Raw genomic sequence first — 14,956 nt, forward strand, 5'->3', positions numbered from 1 at the left:
AAAGTGTCTGCAATCTGATGTTTTGCTCGTTTAAGTCAAAGCCCCACTTAAATTGAAACCCAATTATCAGCCTTATCCTGAAGTATGTTAAAGATGGAGGTGATGGATTCTTGTTAAGCAAGAATGAGAAAAAGGAGGGAGTGAGGTACTTTATTTCCCCCTTCAACTCCATTTTATTTAGACCCCCTCCCTACCCTTCTGATAGTTTGCATTGCCCAAAATGGGCTTTGAAGAGCAGGGTAGTCCTCCTTTCAGGTCAGAACCTTTGATCAAGTCTGGGGAGGGGGAAGGAGCTGAGAAATAATTGAGGGGAGGGGGGGGGATAGGACTGGGAGAAAGGTGGACGGGAGGTGATTTGAAAGCTGGTGAATTCTATGCTAAGGTCATATGATTGTAAGCTCCTGAGGTGAAATATGATGTGTTCTTCCTTCTGTTCAGGCCCAGGATGGACATGTCATTGGGGGAGTTGAAATAGCTGGCAACTGGAAGGTGGAGTTGATTTGGAGCATATAGACCATAGATATTCCCTCAACTAGCCTCTCTGATTTAGAGGAGACCACATTGGGAGTAATGGATGCAACAAATCAGGCTAGAGGAAATACAGATGAATCTCAGGACTTGGAATGATTTTTTGGGGGTTTTGGATGGAGGTAAGAGGGGAAGTGTAAGGGTAGGTTTTGCACCTCCTGTAGCTGTAGGGAAAGGTGGCAGGTTGGTAGGGAGTATTGACCTAATGAGTGAGTTATGGAGGGAATGGTCCCTTTTCCATCACCTGCAGTCCTCACTATCTCCAATTATTTAATTAGCTACAGGTTTTTCCCCTAAACTTTCATACAACTTTTTTTCCACCTGTTTTAGAGAACTTGATACTTCTAATTTGAATTTTACTGGAGCTTCACACATTTTAGTTTTGTCAAATGAAATGAGTTTTCATGGCTGGGTCCAGCAGAAGGAATGGTGGTGGGAAAGAAATGGAGGGGAAAAATAAGGGAGAGGGAGGATGAAGATTTCAGTTAATAGGCATGATCTTATTGATTTTGATTCCTGTTGTCATATGTATTCAAGTACAAAACTACAGGAGTATAATGAAAAGAATTCATAGCCAACACAAGGCAGCATCTTAGGTATAAGTCCCCAGGTACAGAACCTGAAGAACAAGGTAGAAAGAAGTTAAAACTTGAATGGTGGAGCAGACTTGGGGGCTGAATGGCCTACTCCTAATTCGTATGTATTAAGAAAAAAAGCTGACCAGAAACGTGTTGAAATAAATCCCTGGTAGTTTCAAAATCCAAAGAGGAATGAAGAGTATACACTTTTTGTTAATTCTAATGGAGGGAGAGATTTAGTGCAGAAATCTTGGAGGTTAACCTTGTTAATTGAAAACAGACTTTCTTCATGCCAGTGTAACTTTTTTTAAAAAAAAGTAGAAGCGGTGTAAATGGTTTGAGATGGGAATCTCAGTGAGAGTTGAAGTGTGGGAGAGGCGGGAGTAAATGCTGACTGGCTGGGAATACTGGAAGCTCTGTTACTGGAGTGGCGCTCACTCTGACTCGGGGCTCTCTGTTGACGCGCAGTCTCCCTGAAGCCGGGAATTGCTCAGAGACAGACGGGGCTTCGCTCGGATCGGACTCAGCCCTAGCCCCCGGTGCCAGTCCCTCCCCTCCCCGCTAGCCATGGGCAGTGGGAGCCGCTGCCAAGCTCCCCTGGCCGGCCTGCATTCTCTCTGCCTCCTCCTTGTTGCCGGGCTAAACTCTGTCACTTCAGGTAAGAAACAAAAAAGAAAAGCTCTTTATTCATTCAGATTTTGTTTAGCTGTCCGGCTGCCAAACATACAGGGGAAGGGATAGCAAGTTTTTTTTTATTTTCCCCTAAACATTCATTACAACCCTTTTCCCAATCGTTTTAGAGAGCTTGATGCTTTTATTTCGAATTTTACTGACGCTTCACGCACTTAGTTTCGTCAAATAAAGTGAGTTTTCATGGCTGGACCCAGCATAAGGAATGTCCTGAACTGAGTGGAAACAGATGTGACTTTTTTTTTGTTTTCTTTTTGCGAGGGGGAGGGGAGGGGATGATTTCTGAAACACTTTTTAAAAAAAAAGCAAGAAGTCAACCTATTGGAAGAGAGACTGCAGTTTGTGGAGAAAGTGCTTTGATGATGACCCTCGCCTTTTAACAGCGTCTGGTTGATTGGGAATTGCCTATCCACATCACCGTTCAGCCTTGGCCCTTTCTTACAGGGCAGTGCCCTCCCCTCCCCACCAGTGAAGCAAGTTGCTGGGCACTGCTTGAGCAGAAGGGGCTGACCTACCCTCACTCTGTACAGCTGCAGGTTTCTTGTTTAATTGGGTTCACTGACCCTTGTGTGTTGGTGGGGCCCACCATTGATAGCAGTCTTCGGGAACACTGGGATTAGGAGAACTGTTTCTACGGGATCCTTTCACAGCGTACTTTTAAGATCACAGGAATATAAGATATAGGTCATTTGACTCTGAGGCTGCAGGAGTTGTAGCATTTTCACCTGGCTGCTTCTATAATTCTGGTAAATCAAAAATCTAACTCTGTTTTGAAACAGCCTTTTAAACTCCACTTCAATGCCAGTCTGTAAATGCCTCATGCTCTTCTTGATCTCAGTGGCATATCCACGTTGGGGGGGGAAAAAGAGTATAACATCTATGACATTAAATCCTTTAAATAATTTTAACTCCCTCCTCTTTTTTAATAAAAATAAATCTTTTTGGGGTGAGCACAAAATGTCATTGCAAGTTATTCCATGAAACCAGGTGAGGCTTCCTGCCTGAAACCAGCCTCTTGGAGTTGAGTTGGCAAGATGCAGTCCCATTAATAAAGTGAAAGAAGAAAATGATTTGTGTTTCTCTAGCACCTTTCGTGATCCCTGAAGTTAATAGCTAATTACTGTTGTCATGTAGGAAATGTTATCCAATCTGCAAACTTCCACAAATAGCAACGTCATAATGACTTGATCTTTTGTTTTACATATTCAAGTATTTGAAGGGTGAATTTTGGCCAGGACGCTGGAAAGAATTTCCCAATTTTTTACAGTAATTAGGGGCAGCTGAGAGGGTGTTTTGGGGTGGCCTTGGTTTAATGAGATTAGTGCAGTCAGTGCCATGTGTTAGTGGTGTTGAATCACTGACTTAAAGGAGCAGCAACAAATGAGGCTGCTGGCTCTCTCCCAGAATCTCACCTGAGTATTGAGTCGAGGAGTTTGCTGTGATTGACTAGGATGAATATATGGAGAAAGTGAGGACTGCAGATGCTGGAGATCAGTGTCGAGAGTGTGATGCTGGAAAAGCAACGAAGGTCAGGCAGCATCTGAAGAGCAGGAGAATGGACATTTCAGGCAGGAGCCCTTCATGACTATATACAGATAAGGGCAGTCATTGGATCATCTTCCAATTGCACAGAAACTAAACCTTTGTATTCCCCTGATCTGACTCCTGAGATTTTACTTTCACTGTCTCGCCCAGACCCAGATGGTACCCACTTTGTGTGAAATTGGCCCTAAACTTGCCTTTTATCAGTTTATGTTGGCTCTTCTGCTTTTGGTTGTAGTTTAGCTCAAAATCATCCTCAAATAATTTTCAATTTCACTGATAGACCTCACAGGAAGCCATGAGGCATCTTGAGTCTCAATTGCTGTTCAGCTCATCTTGGTTCCATATTCCTTAACACCCTTTTCTATTGACGACCCTTTCAGCCTCAGTTTTGGGGTTTTCAATTGGTTCCTCTGGTTGGGTGGTCAGGAGATATTTCCATTAGTTTGTGAGAAGGTTGAAGAGTCCCAATTTTTCTACCCATTCCTCTGATTCAATCTCATCATGTGTTGCCACTTCATAGAGTACTGCAGTCTTTCTGACTTGCCTATTCTTCACATCTATAATAGATTGTCAATTCCATCTATGTTTTGAGAAGATACAGCTGGTTTAGATCTGAGTGAGTGTAAGGGTCCAGAATGTACACTGAATTTATTTCCAGGATATTTATTCAGCAACAGTGAAAGAATGGCTATATATATCCAATCAGGATGGTAATTGACTTGAAGAAGAACTTGAAGGTGGTGGTATTCCCATGTATTTGTTGCCCTTGTCCTTCCAGATGGAAGTGGTTGTGGATTTGGAAGATGCTGTCTGAGGAACTTTGAATTTCTGCAGTGCATCTTATAGATTGTTAGTGGTGAATGTCATGCCTTTGTCCTGGATGGTGTCACCCTCTTGAGGTTTGGAGCTGCACCCATCCAGGTAAATGGATTACACTCCTGACTTGTGCCTTGTACATAATAGACAGGCTTTTGGGGAATCAGGAGGTGAGTTACTAGCTGCAGTATTTCTAGCCTCTAAACTGCCATTGTAGCTGCTGTTTTTATGTGATGAGTCCCGTTGAGTTTCTGGTCAATAATAACCCCAGGATGGTGGGGGATTCTGTCATGGTAACATCATTGAATGTGTAGTAGTAGTGGATAGATTGCTTCTTATTGATAGTCATTGCCTCATTTGTATGGCACGAATATTACTTGTGTGTACCAGGGAATCACTATGACTGAGGTTGGTAAATGCAGCTTGGAATGAACTGTATAGAGTGTAATACACAACAGGAGGCACTGAACTTTGAAACACACCCACGCAGGGGCTTCAAATCATGTAAACTAACAGAAGGACTTCCAGTCTTGTTGTTTGGCTTGGACTCTGAGAGATGCATTGTATTGTTTACATACTGGAGCCTCTTTAACTTACTGTACAGTTCCACATTAGGTAGAGGATGCAGGTAATTAAAATATTTCTGCTAATCTGTTTCGGTATCCCATTGAGGAAGGAAAGTAGTAGACAATAAAGGGGAGGTCTTTAAGATGCGTTGTTGTTTTTGTTTCATTAGCTAGTTTGTTGGTTGGATATACATGTGTATATGTGTGCATGTGATATATGTAATCAATATACATTGTATATCAAACTACATGATGCAACAGTACACACTGGTATGTAATGAAAGTGTGTGAACGTTCTCTTCCCTCTTCTCTTCCGTCTTCTCTTCCCCCAATTTCTTCCCCCCCCAACCAACCAAGGAATTGTGGACATTTTGTGGCTGAGTTACCTCTGTCTAGTTCTTGGGCAACTTTTGACTACACATCCTATCCAATTGAAAAGCTGTCAGAGGCTTGAGCGCAAACTCTTAGGCATCAGCCACTGCCATTTTTTCAAAATTTAGTAATAAATAATTCAAAGGTGTTTCATATTTTACAAATAACTAATTGTAAAATGTTCACTTTACCCATCACTGAACCACAGTGACTGAAGTGTGTACAGTCTACAAAGTGCACTGCGGATACACACCTTCCAAACCCCTGACCTCTGCCAACGAGAAGGACAAGGACAGCAGATACATGGGAATGCCACCACCTGCAAGTTCCTCTCCAATTAACTCACTGTTCAGACTTGGAAATATATCACTGTTTCGTCAGTATTGCTGGGTTAAAATCCTGGAGCTCCCTTCCTGACAATGCTGTGGGTGTGCCTTCCATCGGGAACTGTGGTGATTCACCACCATCTTCTCGGGGACAGTAGGAATGAAAAATAATTACTGGCTCAACTAGTGACAATGACATTCTGTTAATGAATAAATAGAAACTTAACTAGGCTGATCTGAATATTAAGGGTCATTTTGGGCCTATGCCCGAAATGTCAACTCGTCTGTTCCTTGGATGCTGCCTGACCTGCTGTGCTTTTCCAGCACCTCACTTTTCGACTCTGATCTCCAGCATCTGCAGTCGTCACTTTCTTCTGATCTGGATATTAACTTTACCTGTTTGCCTCAGTTCTAAAACCATTAGCATCTTACTTAAATCAACTTTAGTAAACTTTTGAAATTTTCAATTGACTCCAGTCCCAATTTTTCTTTTTTGTTTGGTGGTGTGAGTTCAAACTTCCACTTACCTTTGTGTGAAGAAGTGCTTTCTGACATCACTTATGAAAACTCAACGTTAATTTTTAGGCTGCACCCATTATTCTGGACTTTGTTAGTGTGGATGTAGTTTCTCCCTACATAGTTCAACAAATTAATTGAGAATTTCAAACACCTCAATTCATCATATTTGTTTAAGGGAATAATAGTCTTATCAGAAACCATTTGTACAGAATTTGATGGTTTTTGCTCTGGTTTCATTCTCTTTCCTAAACTGCTCAGAGTTTCGGGTGTGACCTGTCCGGAGCTCCATATGACAGTGGTGCAGTTCCAATGCTTTGTCTTGCAGCCCATGCAGTGTATTGAAAATTGCATTGGGTGTTCAGTCCAGTTGATGCCATGTGCTGCACCCACATGTACCAGCAGAGGGAGTCAGCTTAGAGAATATAAAATAATAAATTATGTGTTTAACAACGCATGCTGGTCTAATTTTAAATGTCTCCGGTTGAATATATATATTTCTGCCTGAAGAACTTCACAGCTCATCTGAGATGAATGGTAACATTCCATTTGTCTTTAAATTTGTTTTTTTATATTTGTCCAGAAGCTTTTTAGTGATTTTCAATATTTTAATAACAAATCTCTCGGCTCCTCCACATTCTGGTTTAGTGCTGTTTATAAAATACTCGATCTTTTTAGCTTCAAGTTGAATGATGTCATAGTTTTCAACATTGAATTCCCGTTTATAGAAAATTGGTTGACCACTAATCTTTTTTTAAAGTCTCTTATTAAAATTATAATGATTTAAAATTTTTAACAAAGTAGGCTATAATTTAAGGTAACTAGCAGTTTTATATCACAGAATTTAAGTGTTGCTCAAAAAGAGACGTAGTCTCGAAACTTTTCAAATTGCCCTACTCAGACATTTAGCAAGAATATCAATGCAATGGGCAAAGACAAGATCTATATGAGAGGTAATGAAACTCCTCTCTGAGGACTCTGACTTAACACTGTCACCACCCTAAGGCACTTCCCCACAAGAGCTGACAAAACAATTTCCTATCCCATATGGGACCCGAGACCCCACGCCACAAAACCAGAACGTCGGAATAAGAGCTTAACTATTTAAGAATGAGATGAGGGATAATGTTTTCACTATATCTTTAGCGTTTGCTACCCTAAAGAGCTGTGGAGGCTCAATCGTTCAGTATGTTCAAGACTGAGGTAATTTAATTTGTAAGTATTAATGAAATGAAGCAATATGGGGGTAGTGTGGGAGAAAGGTATTGAGGCAGCCATTTATTTTCTGAATGATTGATTATTAACTTTTGTTAATTTTGATAAATTCCTATCACTGATTCAGTTTCAGTAGGATGTCTAGATCTCTTCCTCTTGTGTAGTGCAAAGTAGTATTCAGAATGTCTTCTCTTTTCTAGTTTCATTGACAATAACATAATTATCATGCGGGGCACACTGCTTCTGACCAACAGTTTTTGCCTAACATTAATTATATCGGGTTTGTGTTGATTTTGGTGTCACTTGAGATTTTTCATTCTTCCTTTCTATAGCTCTTATTATTGTTGTGTATATTTTTTATTGTTAACCTTTCCTCGTAACCAGGATCTGTGTTTAGTGTTGTATGTTTTTATGTTTTTTCTTTCAGGTTTGCCTTTCCTCTTGTTTCCTCAGTTTTTCATGCCATGCCTTTCTTTGGCAATTAGAACTCTTTCTCTTTCATGATTATTAATGGCTCTGTATCAGAAATGTTTCGTTCCAGCACCTACCACTAACTTTCTGTTCTTTTACCATGATTTTTGAATTAAAGTGCAGACTTTTTCTGTCCCAACCTACTGAAGTCCTCCTTCTCTAAAATCTACATGCTCTGCAGCAGTTCTGCATTTGTTCCTTTATTGCACTCTATCGTATTATAATAGTTATTAGGTTTTGAAAAAAAATACTCTTTCATGGGACATGAGTATCGCTAGCAAGACCTGCATTTACTGCCCTTCCCTGTTTGCTGAACTGAGTGGCTTGCTTGATCCTTTCGGAGTACAGGGACAATCTGGGAAATTATAGGCCACTAAATCTTGCATCAGTGGTAGGGAAATTATTGGAGAAGATTCATAGCAAAAGGATTTACTCATGTTTGGGGAAAAATACGGACTTTGTAGTGATTAGACAGCATGGCTTTGTGCAGGGAAGGCCATGTCTCTCAAACTTGAGTTTGAGGAGGTGACAAAGCTGATTGAGGGCAGGGTGGTAGATGTTGTCTATGTGGATTTTAGCAAGGCCTTTGACAAGATGGCAGGATGCCACGGATGAAGTCATGTGGGATTCATGGTGAGCTGAGAAGATATATACAGAGTTGGCCTAGTAACAATACAGTAGTGTGGAAGAGTGTTTTCCTGACTGGAGGTCTATGATCAGTGTTGCTGTGGATCAGTGCTGGGACTCCTGTTTGTGATATAAATGATTTGGGGGGCGGGGGGGAAAAATTGTTGGCCTGATTAAATTTGCGGGTGACACAGAGCTTGGGGAGGCTGAGGAGGATTGCCAGTGGATACAGCAGGATATAGGTATGTTGGAGACTTGGGCAGAGAAATGCAGATGGAATATAATCCGGACATACATAAAGTGATGTATTTTGGCAGGAGGGAAGCATTCAGTAAGTGGTAGAGCTCTTGGAAGCATTAACATCCAGAGGGATCTAGGCATACAGATCCACATTTCTCTGAAAGTAGCAACGCAGGTAGATAAGGTAATCAAGAAGGCAGATGGCATGCTTGCCTTCATCGGTTGGGGCACAGAATATTAAAAATTAGCAAGTCGTGTTGTAGCTGTATAGAACTTTAGGCCAAATTTTGAATATTGTGTAGAGTTCTGGTCATCACACTACCAGAAGGATGTTGAGGCTTTGAAGATGGTACTGAAACAGTTTACCAGGATGTTGCCTGGAGGGTATTAGCTATGAGGAGAGATTGGACAAGCTATCCTTGTTTTCACTTGAAAGTTGGAGGCTAAGGGGGTGGTGACCTGATAGAAGTTTACAAATCAGGTTGTAAGTTTGCTCACTGGTAGATTTGTTCTCAGACATTTTGTCAGCATGCGAGGTAACATTATCAGTGAGCCTCCGATGAAGCGCTGGTGTTCTGTCCTGCTTTCTATTTATCTGTTGTCATGGGTATTATCACTTTGGTTCTTTCTCTGAGATTGGTAAAGGGGGTCCAAATAGATGTGTTTGCTGATGGAGTTCAGATTTGAATGCCAGGCCAAGGAATTTCTGTGCGTGTCTTTGTTTACCCTGTCCCAGGATGGACGTATTTATCCCAGTCGAACTGATATCCCTCTTTGTCTGTGTGTGTGGATATTTAGTAATAGCTGATAACGTCTTTTGGTGGCTCATTGGTGCTTGTGTATCCTGGCGGGTAGTTTCCTGTCTGCCCAATGTAATGTTTGTTGCAGTCCTTGCAGGGTGTTTTTTTGTTCTGCTGGTTGGTACAGGGTCCTTTAAATTCATCAGGAGCTGTTTCAGTGCGGTGGTAGGTTTGTGGGCTACCAGAGGCTGGAGTAGTCTGGTCGTCATCTCTAAGATGTCTTTAATGTATGGCATGGTTGCTAGAGACTCTGGCGTGTTGTGTCGTCTTGTTTAGGTGTTGGAATCAGCAGATTGCGTTTATTGGGTAACCATTGTTCCTGAATATGTTGTGTAGGTGTTTTTCCTCAGCTTCTCTAAGTTCCTGGGTGCTGCAGTGTGTTGTGGCTCATTTCAATAATGTCCTGATGTAGCTCCGTTTGTAGGCATTAGGATGGTTGCTCCAGTTGAATATTTGGTCAGTGTGTATGGGTTTCCTGTAAATGTTGGGACAATACATCCATCCTGGGACAGGCTAAACCAAGACCTGCACGGGAATTCCTAGAGGCCTGGTATTCAAACTAGAACTCCATAAACAAACACACCGATTTGGACCCCATTTACCAACCTCTCGGAAGAAGAACCAGAAGTGATATCACCCACCTCAGCAGACCAAGACCGATAAATAGCAAGCAGGACATAAAGAGATCTGGGAGTTCAGGTCCACTGGACCCTGAAGCCTGCAAGAAGGCATATGGTTTACTTGCCTTCATTGGACAGGGTATTGAGTATAAGAGCTGGCAGGTCGTGTTAAAATGGTGCATGACGTCAGTTCGGCTGCACTTCGAATATGGTGTACAGTTGTGGTCGCCACATTACCAAAAGGACATGGGCGCTTTGGAGAAGGTGCAGAGAAGGTTTATGAGGATGTTGCCTGGTATGGAAGGTGCTAGCTATGAAGAGAGGTTGAGTAGATTAGGTTTGTTTTCATTAGAAAATAGGAGATGAGGGGGGACCTGATTGAGGTCTACAAAATCATGAAGGGTCTCGACAGGATAGATACAGATAAGCTTTTTCCCAGGGTGAAGGATTCAATAACGAGAGGTCACGCGTTCAGGTAGAGGTGAAAAGTTTAAGGGGGTTACATGCGGCATGTATTTTACACAGAGGGTGGTAGGTGCCTGGAACACATTGCCAGCAGAGGTGGTAGAGGCAGGCACGGTAGATTTATTTAAGATGTGTCTGGACAGACGCATGAGTAGGTGCGGAGCAGAGGGATACAGATGCTTAGGAATTGGGTGACAGGTTTAGACAGTGGATTTGGATCAGCTCAGGCTTGGAGGGCTGAAGGGCCTGTTTCTGGGCTGTAAATTTTTTTGTGCTTTGTTAACACCAGTGCTTCATTGGAGGCTCACTGATAATGTTACCTAGCATGTGACAATATCTGAAAACAAATCTACCAGCTCAGCAAGCAAACTTACAACCTGATCCACAACCTTAGCTACAAATCTTCTCCAAAATCACAGAAGTTTACAAAATTGAGAGCATGGATAGAATGGACAGTCAGTCTTTTTCCTTGGATAGAAAAGTCAATTACTAGAGGACAAAGGTTTAAGGTAAAAGGGAAAGTTTTTAAAGGAGATGAGAAGTTTTTTTATACGAAGGTGGTAAGTGGTTCTAGATTAGAGTGGTGCTGGAAAAGCACAGCAGTTCAGGCAGCATCCGAGAAGCAGGAAAATCAACATTTTGGGCAAAAGCCTTTCATCAGGAATAGAGGTTTTTACCTAGAGGGTGGTAAGTGCCTGGAATACACAGCCAGAGGAAGTGGAGGCAGATATATAGAAACATTCCAGAGGCATCTGGACAGACATGTGAACAGGTAGGGATGGAAGGATATGGATGGCATAGGGGCAAAAGGTTTTTATATCAGAAAGGCATCATGTGTCAGCACAGGCTTGATGGGCCATAGAACCTGTTCCTGTGCAGTACTGTTCTTTGTTCTAACAGTTGAGAATCAATGGCATTGCTGGGAATCTGAAGTGACATGTAGGCCAGGTCAGATAAAGACAGCAGATTCCCTTCCCATGAGGGAATCAGGTGGGCTTTTACAACAATCAATATAGTTTCATGGTCCTAGAGTTTCTGATGGTCAAGTAGATCTGTCTGCAGTGTGGATAGATTTGCTCATGATTACCTTGCTGAACTTTGTGTGGGAGGAATCAAGCCAATGAAAATTTCCTCTGAATATATAAACACACTCTGTTAATTAGGGCATGAAACCTTTGGCTGAGATTCTCCCTCTGTTCCTCAGTGTGGGCTTCCTAATTTAATGCAGGCAGAATAGAAAAAATATAACTTGTATCAATATAATGCCTTTCACAACCTCTGGACACTCCAATGTGCTATATAGCCAATTAATTACTTCTGAAGTGTAGATTTGGAGGTGCTGGTGTTGGACTGGGGTGGACAAAATTTTAAAAAAAATCATACAATACCAGGTTATAGCTCAACAGGTTTATTTAGAAGGGGTAAAAACAATGACTGCAGATGCTGGAAACCAGATTCTGGATTAAGCACTAGCTTTCGAAGCGCCGCTGCTTCATCAATGGTGTTGTGATTTTTAATTCTGAAGTGTAGTTACTGTTATAGAATCAGAGTTATACAGTATGGATACAAACCCTTTGGTCCAACTAGTTCATGTCAAACATAATCTCAAACTAAACTAGTCCCACCTGCCTGCTCCTGGCCCATATTCCTCCAAACCTTTTTCTATTCAAGTATATCCAAATGCCCTTTAAACATTGTAATTGTGTCTACATCAACCACTTAGTCGGGAAGTTCATTCCACACACAAACCACCACCTGTGTAAAACAAATTTTGCCTCATGTCTTTTTTTAAATCCCTCTCCTCTTACTTTAAAAGTGTGCTCCCCAGTCTTGAAATGCCCCATTCTTGGGGAAAGAAAAGCAACCACCATTAACTCAATCTATACCTCATTAGTTGATAAACTTCTATCAGGTTCACCTCTCAACTTCCTACACTCCAGTGAAAAAAGTCCCAGCCTTCCTTTATAACTCAAATTTTCCATACCCAGCAACATTCTAGTAAATCTCTTCGGAACCCTCTCCAGCTTGTTAATATTCTTCCTATAACTGGGCGACCAGAACAGGACACACTCCTGAACAGGTGTTACCAATGTCCTGTACAAACTCAACGTGACTTTCCAACTCCGAAATTCAAAGGACTGAGCAATGAAAGCAAGTGTGCCAAACGTCTTTTTAACCACCCTCTGCAAACTTCAAAGAATTATATACCCTCGATCCCTCTGTTCTACAACACTACCCAAGGCTCTCCCTTCCCTTGTTTGTTGTACCAAAATGCAATACCTCGTATTTATTCAGATTGAACTCCATCTGCCATTTTTCAGCTTATTGACCTATTTGATCAAGATCCCTTTGTACTCTTAAACCTTCTTTCACTGTCTACTATGTCACCAATTTTGGTGTCATCGCAAACTTACTAACCATGCCTTCTATATTCTCATCCAAATCATTTATAATAATAACAAACAAAATAGGGCCTGAGACCGATCCCTCCGGAACACCACTGGTGCCAGGCCTCCAGTCCAAAATGCAATCCTGAACCACCACTCTGTAACCTGCCATTAAGTCAATTATGTTTCCAATTGGAAAGCTCACCCTGAATCCCATGTGACCTAACTCTTCTAATTAGACTAGCATGCGGTACCTTGTTGAAGGTTTTATTAAATCCAATACCGACACTTAGCAATAGAAGGTGACAGATCTGACACCACTATTGTACAACCGCATTACAGTTACCCTGAGCGATCTACACAAGACTGGAGAAATTAACAAGATCGATTTCCAAACAATGAAGCCAGAGAGCTCCAACACACCCTGCTTCTATGGACTCCCCAAAGTACACAAAGCAGGCTGCCCCCCCACCAGACCCATAGGTTTACTCTCAGGAAGACCGACATACAGACTGGCTAAAGAACTGCATCAAAGACTAAAACACCTAGAGGATAACACAATCCACTCCACCCAAGAATTCCTCTACATCATCAAGAACACCAAATTAGACAAGGATTATATTATGGACACCTTTTGATATGACCGCACTGTTCACCTCCATAGACCTCCTCCTAGCCAAGGAAACATTAGCCTTGCTACTCGTAGGACCAGGAATGCAGGCAGCTTCCAACACCATCAGCAAAAATGGCACCCTCAATCTACTAGATCTGTGCCTCCTGACCTACTTTATCTTCAGGTATACAAACAAACCAATGAAACCTATAGGAGCATCAATATCAGGACTAATAGCAGAAGCTGTCATGCAAAGACTAGAATGGACAGCACTACCCACTATCCAGCCTAAACTGTGGATTCGCTATGTAGGTGACACCTGTGTCATTACCAAACACACACAGCTAGAGGAAACACATCAAGTCATAGGCAACCTGCTTATCAGCATAAAATTCAACAAACAAGACGACAACAACTGAGTCCCCTTCCTGGATGTAATGGTTGAACGCAAGGCCAATAGGAAGCTCTAGACCAGTATATTCACATAGAGCAAGTACTCAACTACAACAGTAACCATCCCAACATCCACAAACAGAACTGTGTCCGAACATTGCTCAAGTGAACCATAACACACTGCAGCATCCTGGAGCTGTGCAAAGCAGAAGAAGAATATCAACACAACTTTTCAGAAACAACGGGTACTCAAACAGAGTAGTCTGCTGATAACCACGCGACAGACCACAACACATCCAGACACTGGCCACACTGCCATTCATCAAGGACATAGCAGAGATGCGCACCAGATTACTCTGACCCCTGGGTGTCATGGTAGCCTACAAACCAACTATCACACTGACAGCTAACAACAAATAGAAAGGATCCCATACCCACAACTAACAGAACCAATGTTATACACAAAATACCATGTAACGACTGCCAAAAGCACAACATAGGGCACACAGAAAGGAAATTAGCCATGAGGATACACAAACATCAACTAGCCACTAAAAGACATGATCAGCTATCAGTTGCATCCATACATATGGATAATGAAGAACACCAATCCGACTGGGACAACGTATCCATCCTAGGACAAGCCAAACAGACATGCATGGGAATTCAAGGAAGCCTGGCATCCAACCTGGAACTCCATTAACAAACATGTAGAGTTGGACCCCATATACCAACGGAACCAGCAATTAAACTGCAAATGACACCACCAACCCAACGGACCCAAACACATACAGCAAATGGGACACAATGTCAATGCTTCACTGGAGGCGCACTGATGATACCTAGAATGGTGATGAAACGTGTGTGAACGAACTTAGCAGCTCAGCGAGCAAGTCAATAACCTCAACAAAAAATGTTATTTTCCTTTTACATGGGGAATAAAAATCAAGTTGTTTTTTCCCCAGGTATATTTTAATTATGTATTTCATATGCAGTGGATGTGGTGGTGTATTGGTAATGTCACTGGACTCGTAATCCAGGACCCCAGGCTAATATTCTGGGGTCATTAGTTCAGATCCCAGGCTGGCAGGTGATGAAGCTTGAGTTTAATTGTTATGAAAATATCTGACCAGGTTTACTATACCATGTTAGAGAGAGAATTCTGCTCTGTGCATCTGGTCTGGTTAT

General features: G+C 41.9%; 1 protein-coding gene across 1 annotated transcript in view; it reads left to right on the forward strand.

Annotated features, from left to right (window-relative positions):
- Window positions 1–1,385: 1,385 nt before the first annotated feature.
- Window positions 1,386–14,956, forward strand: part of LOC122539641 (C-type mannose receptor 2-like) — a 267,205-nt gene continuing 253,634 nt past the window's right edge. The window contains exon 1 of the mRNA XM_043674640.1: window positions 1,386–1,764. Within this exon, the coding sequence (XP_043530575.1) occupies window positions 1,674–1,764 (91 nt within the window). The 5' untranslated portion in view covers window positions 1,386–1,673. The remainder of the gene's footprint in view (window positions 1,765–14,956) is intronic.

This window comes from Chiloscyllium plagiosum, chromosome 33 (assembly GCF_004010195.1).
Source record: "Chiloscyllium plagiosum isolate BGI_BamShark_2017 chromosome 33, ASM401019v2, whole genome shotgun sequence".
Lineage (NCBI taxonomy): Eukaryota > Metazoa > Chordata > Chondrichthyes > Orectolobiformes > Hemiscylliidae > Chiloscyllium > Chiloscyllium plagiosum.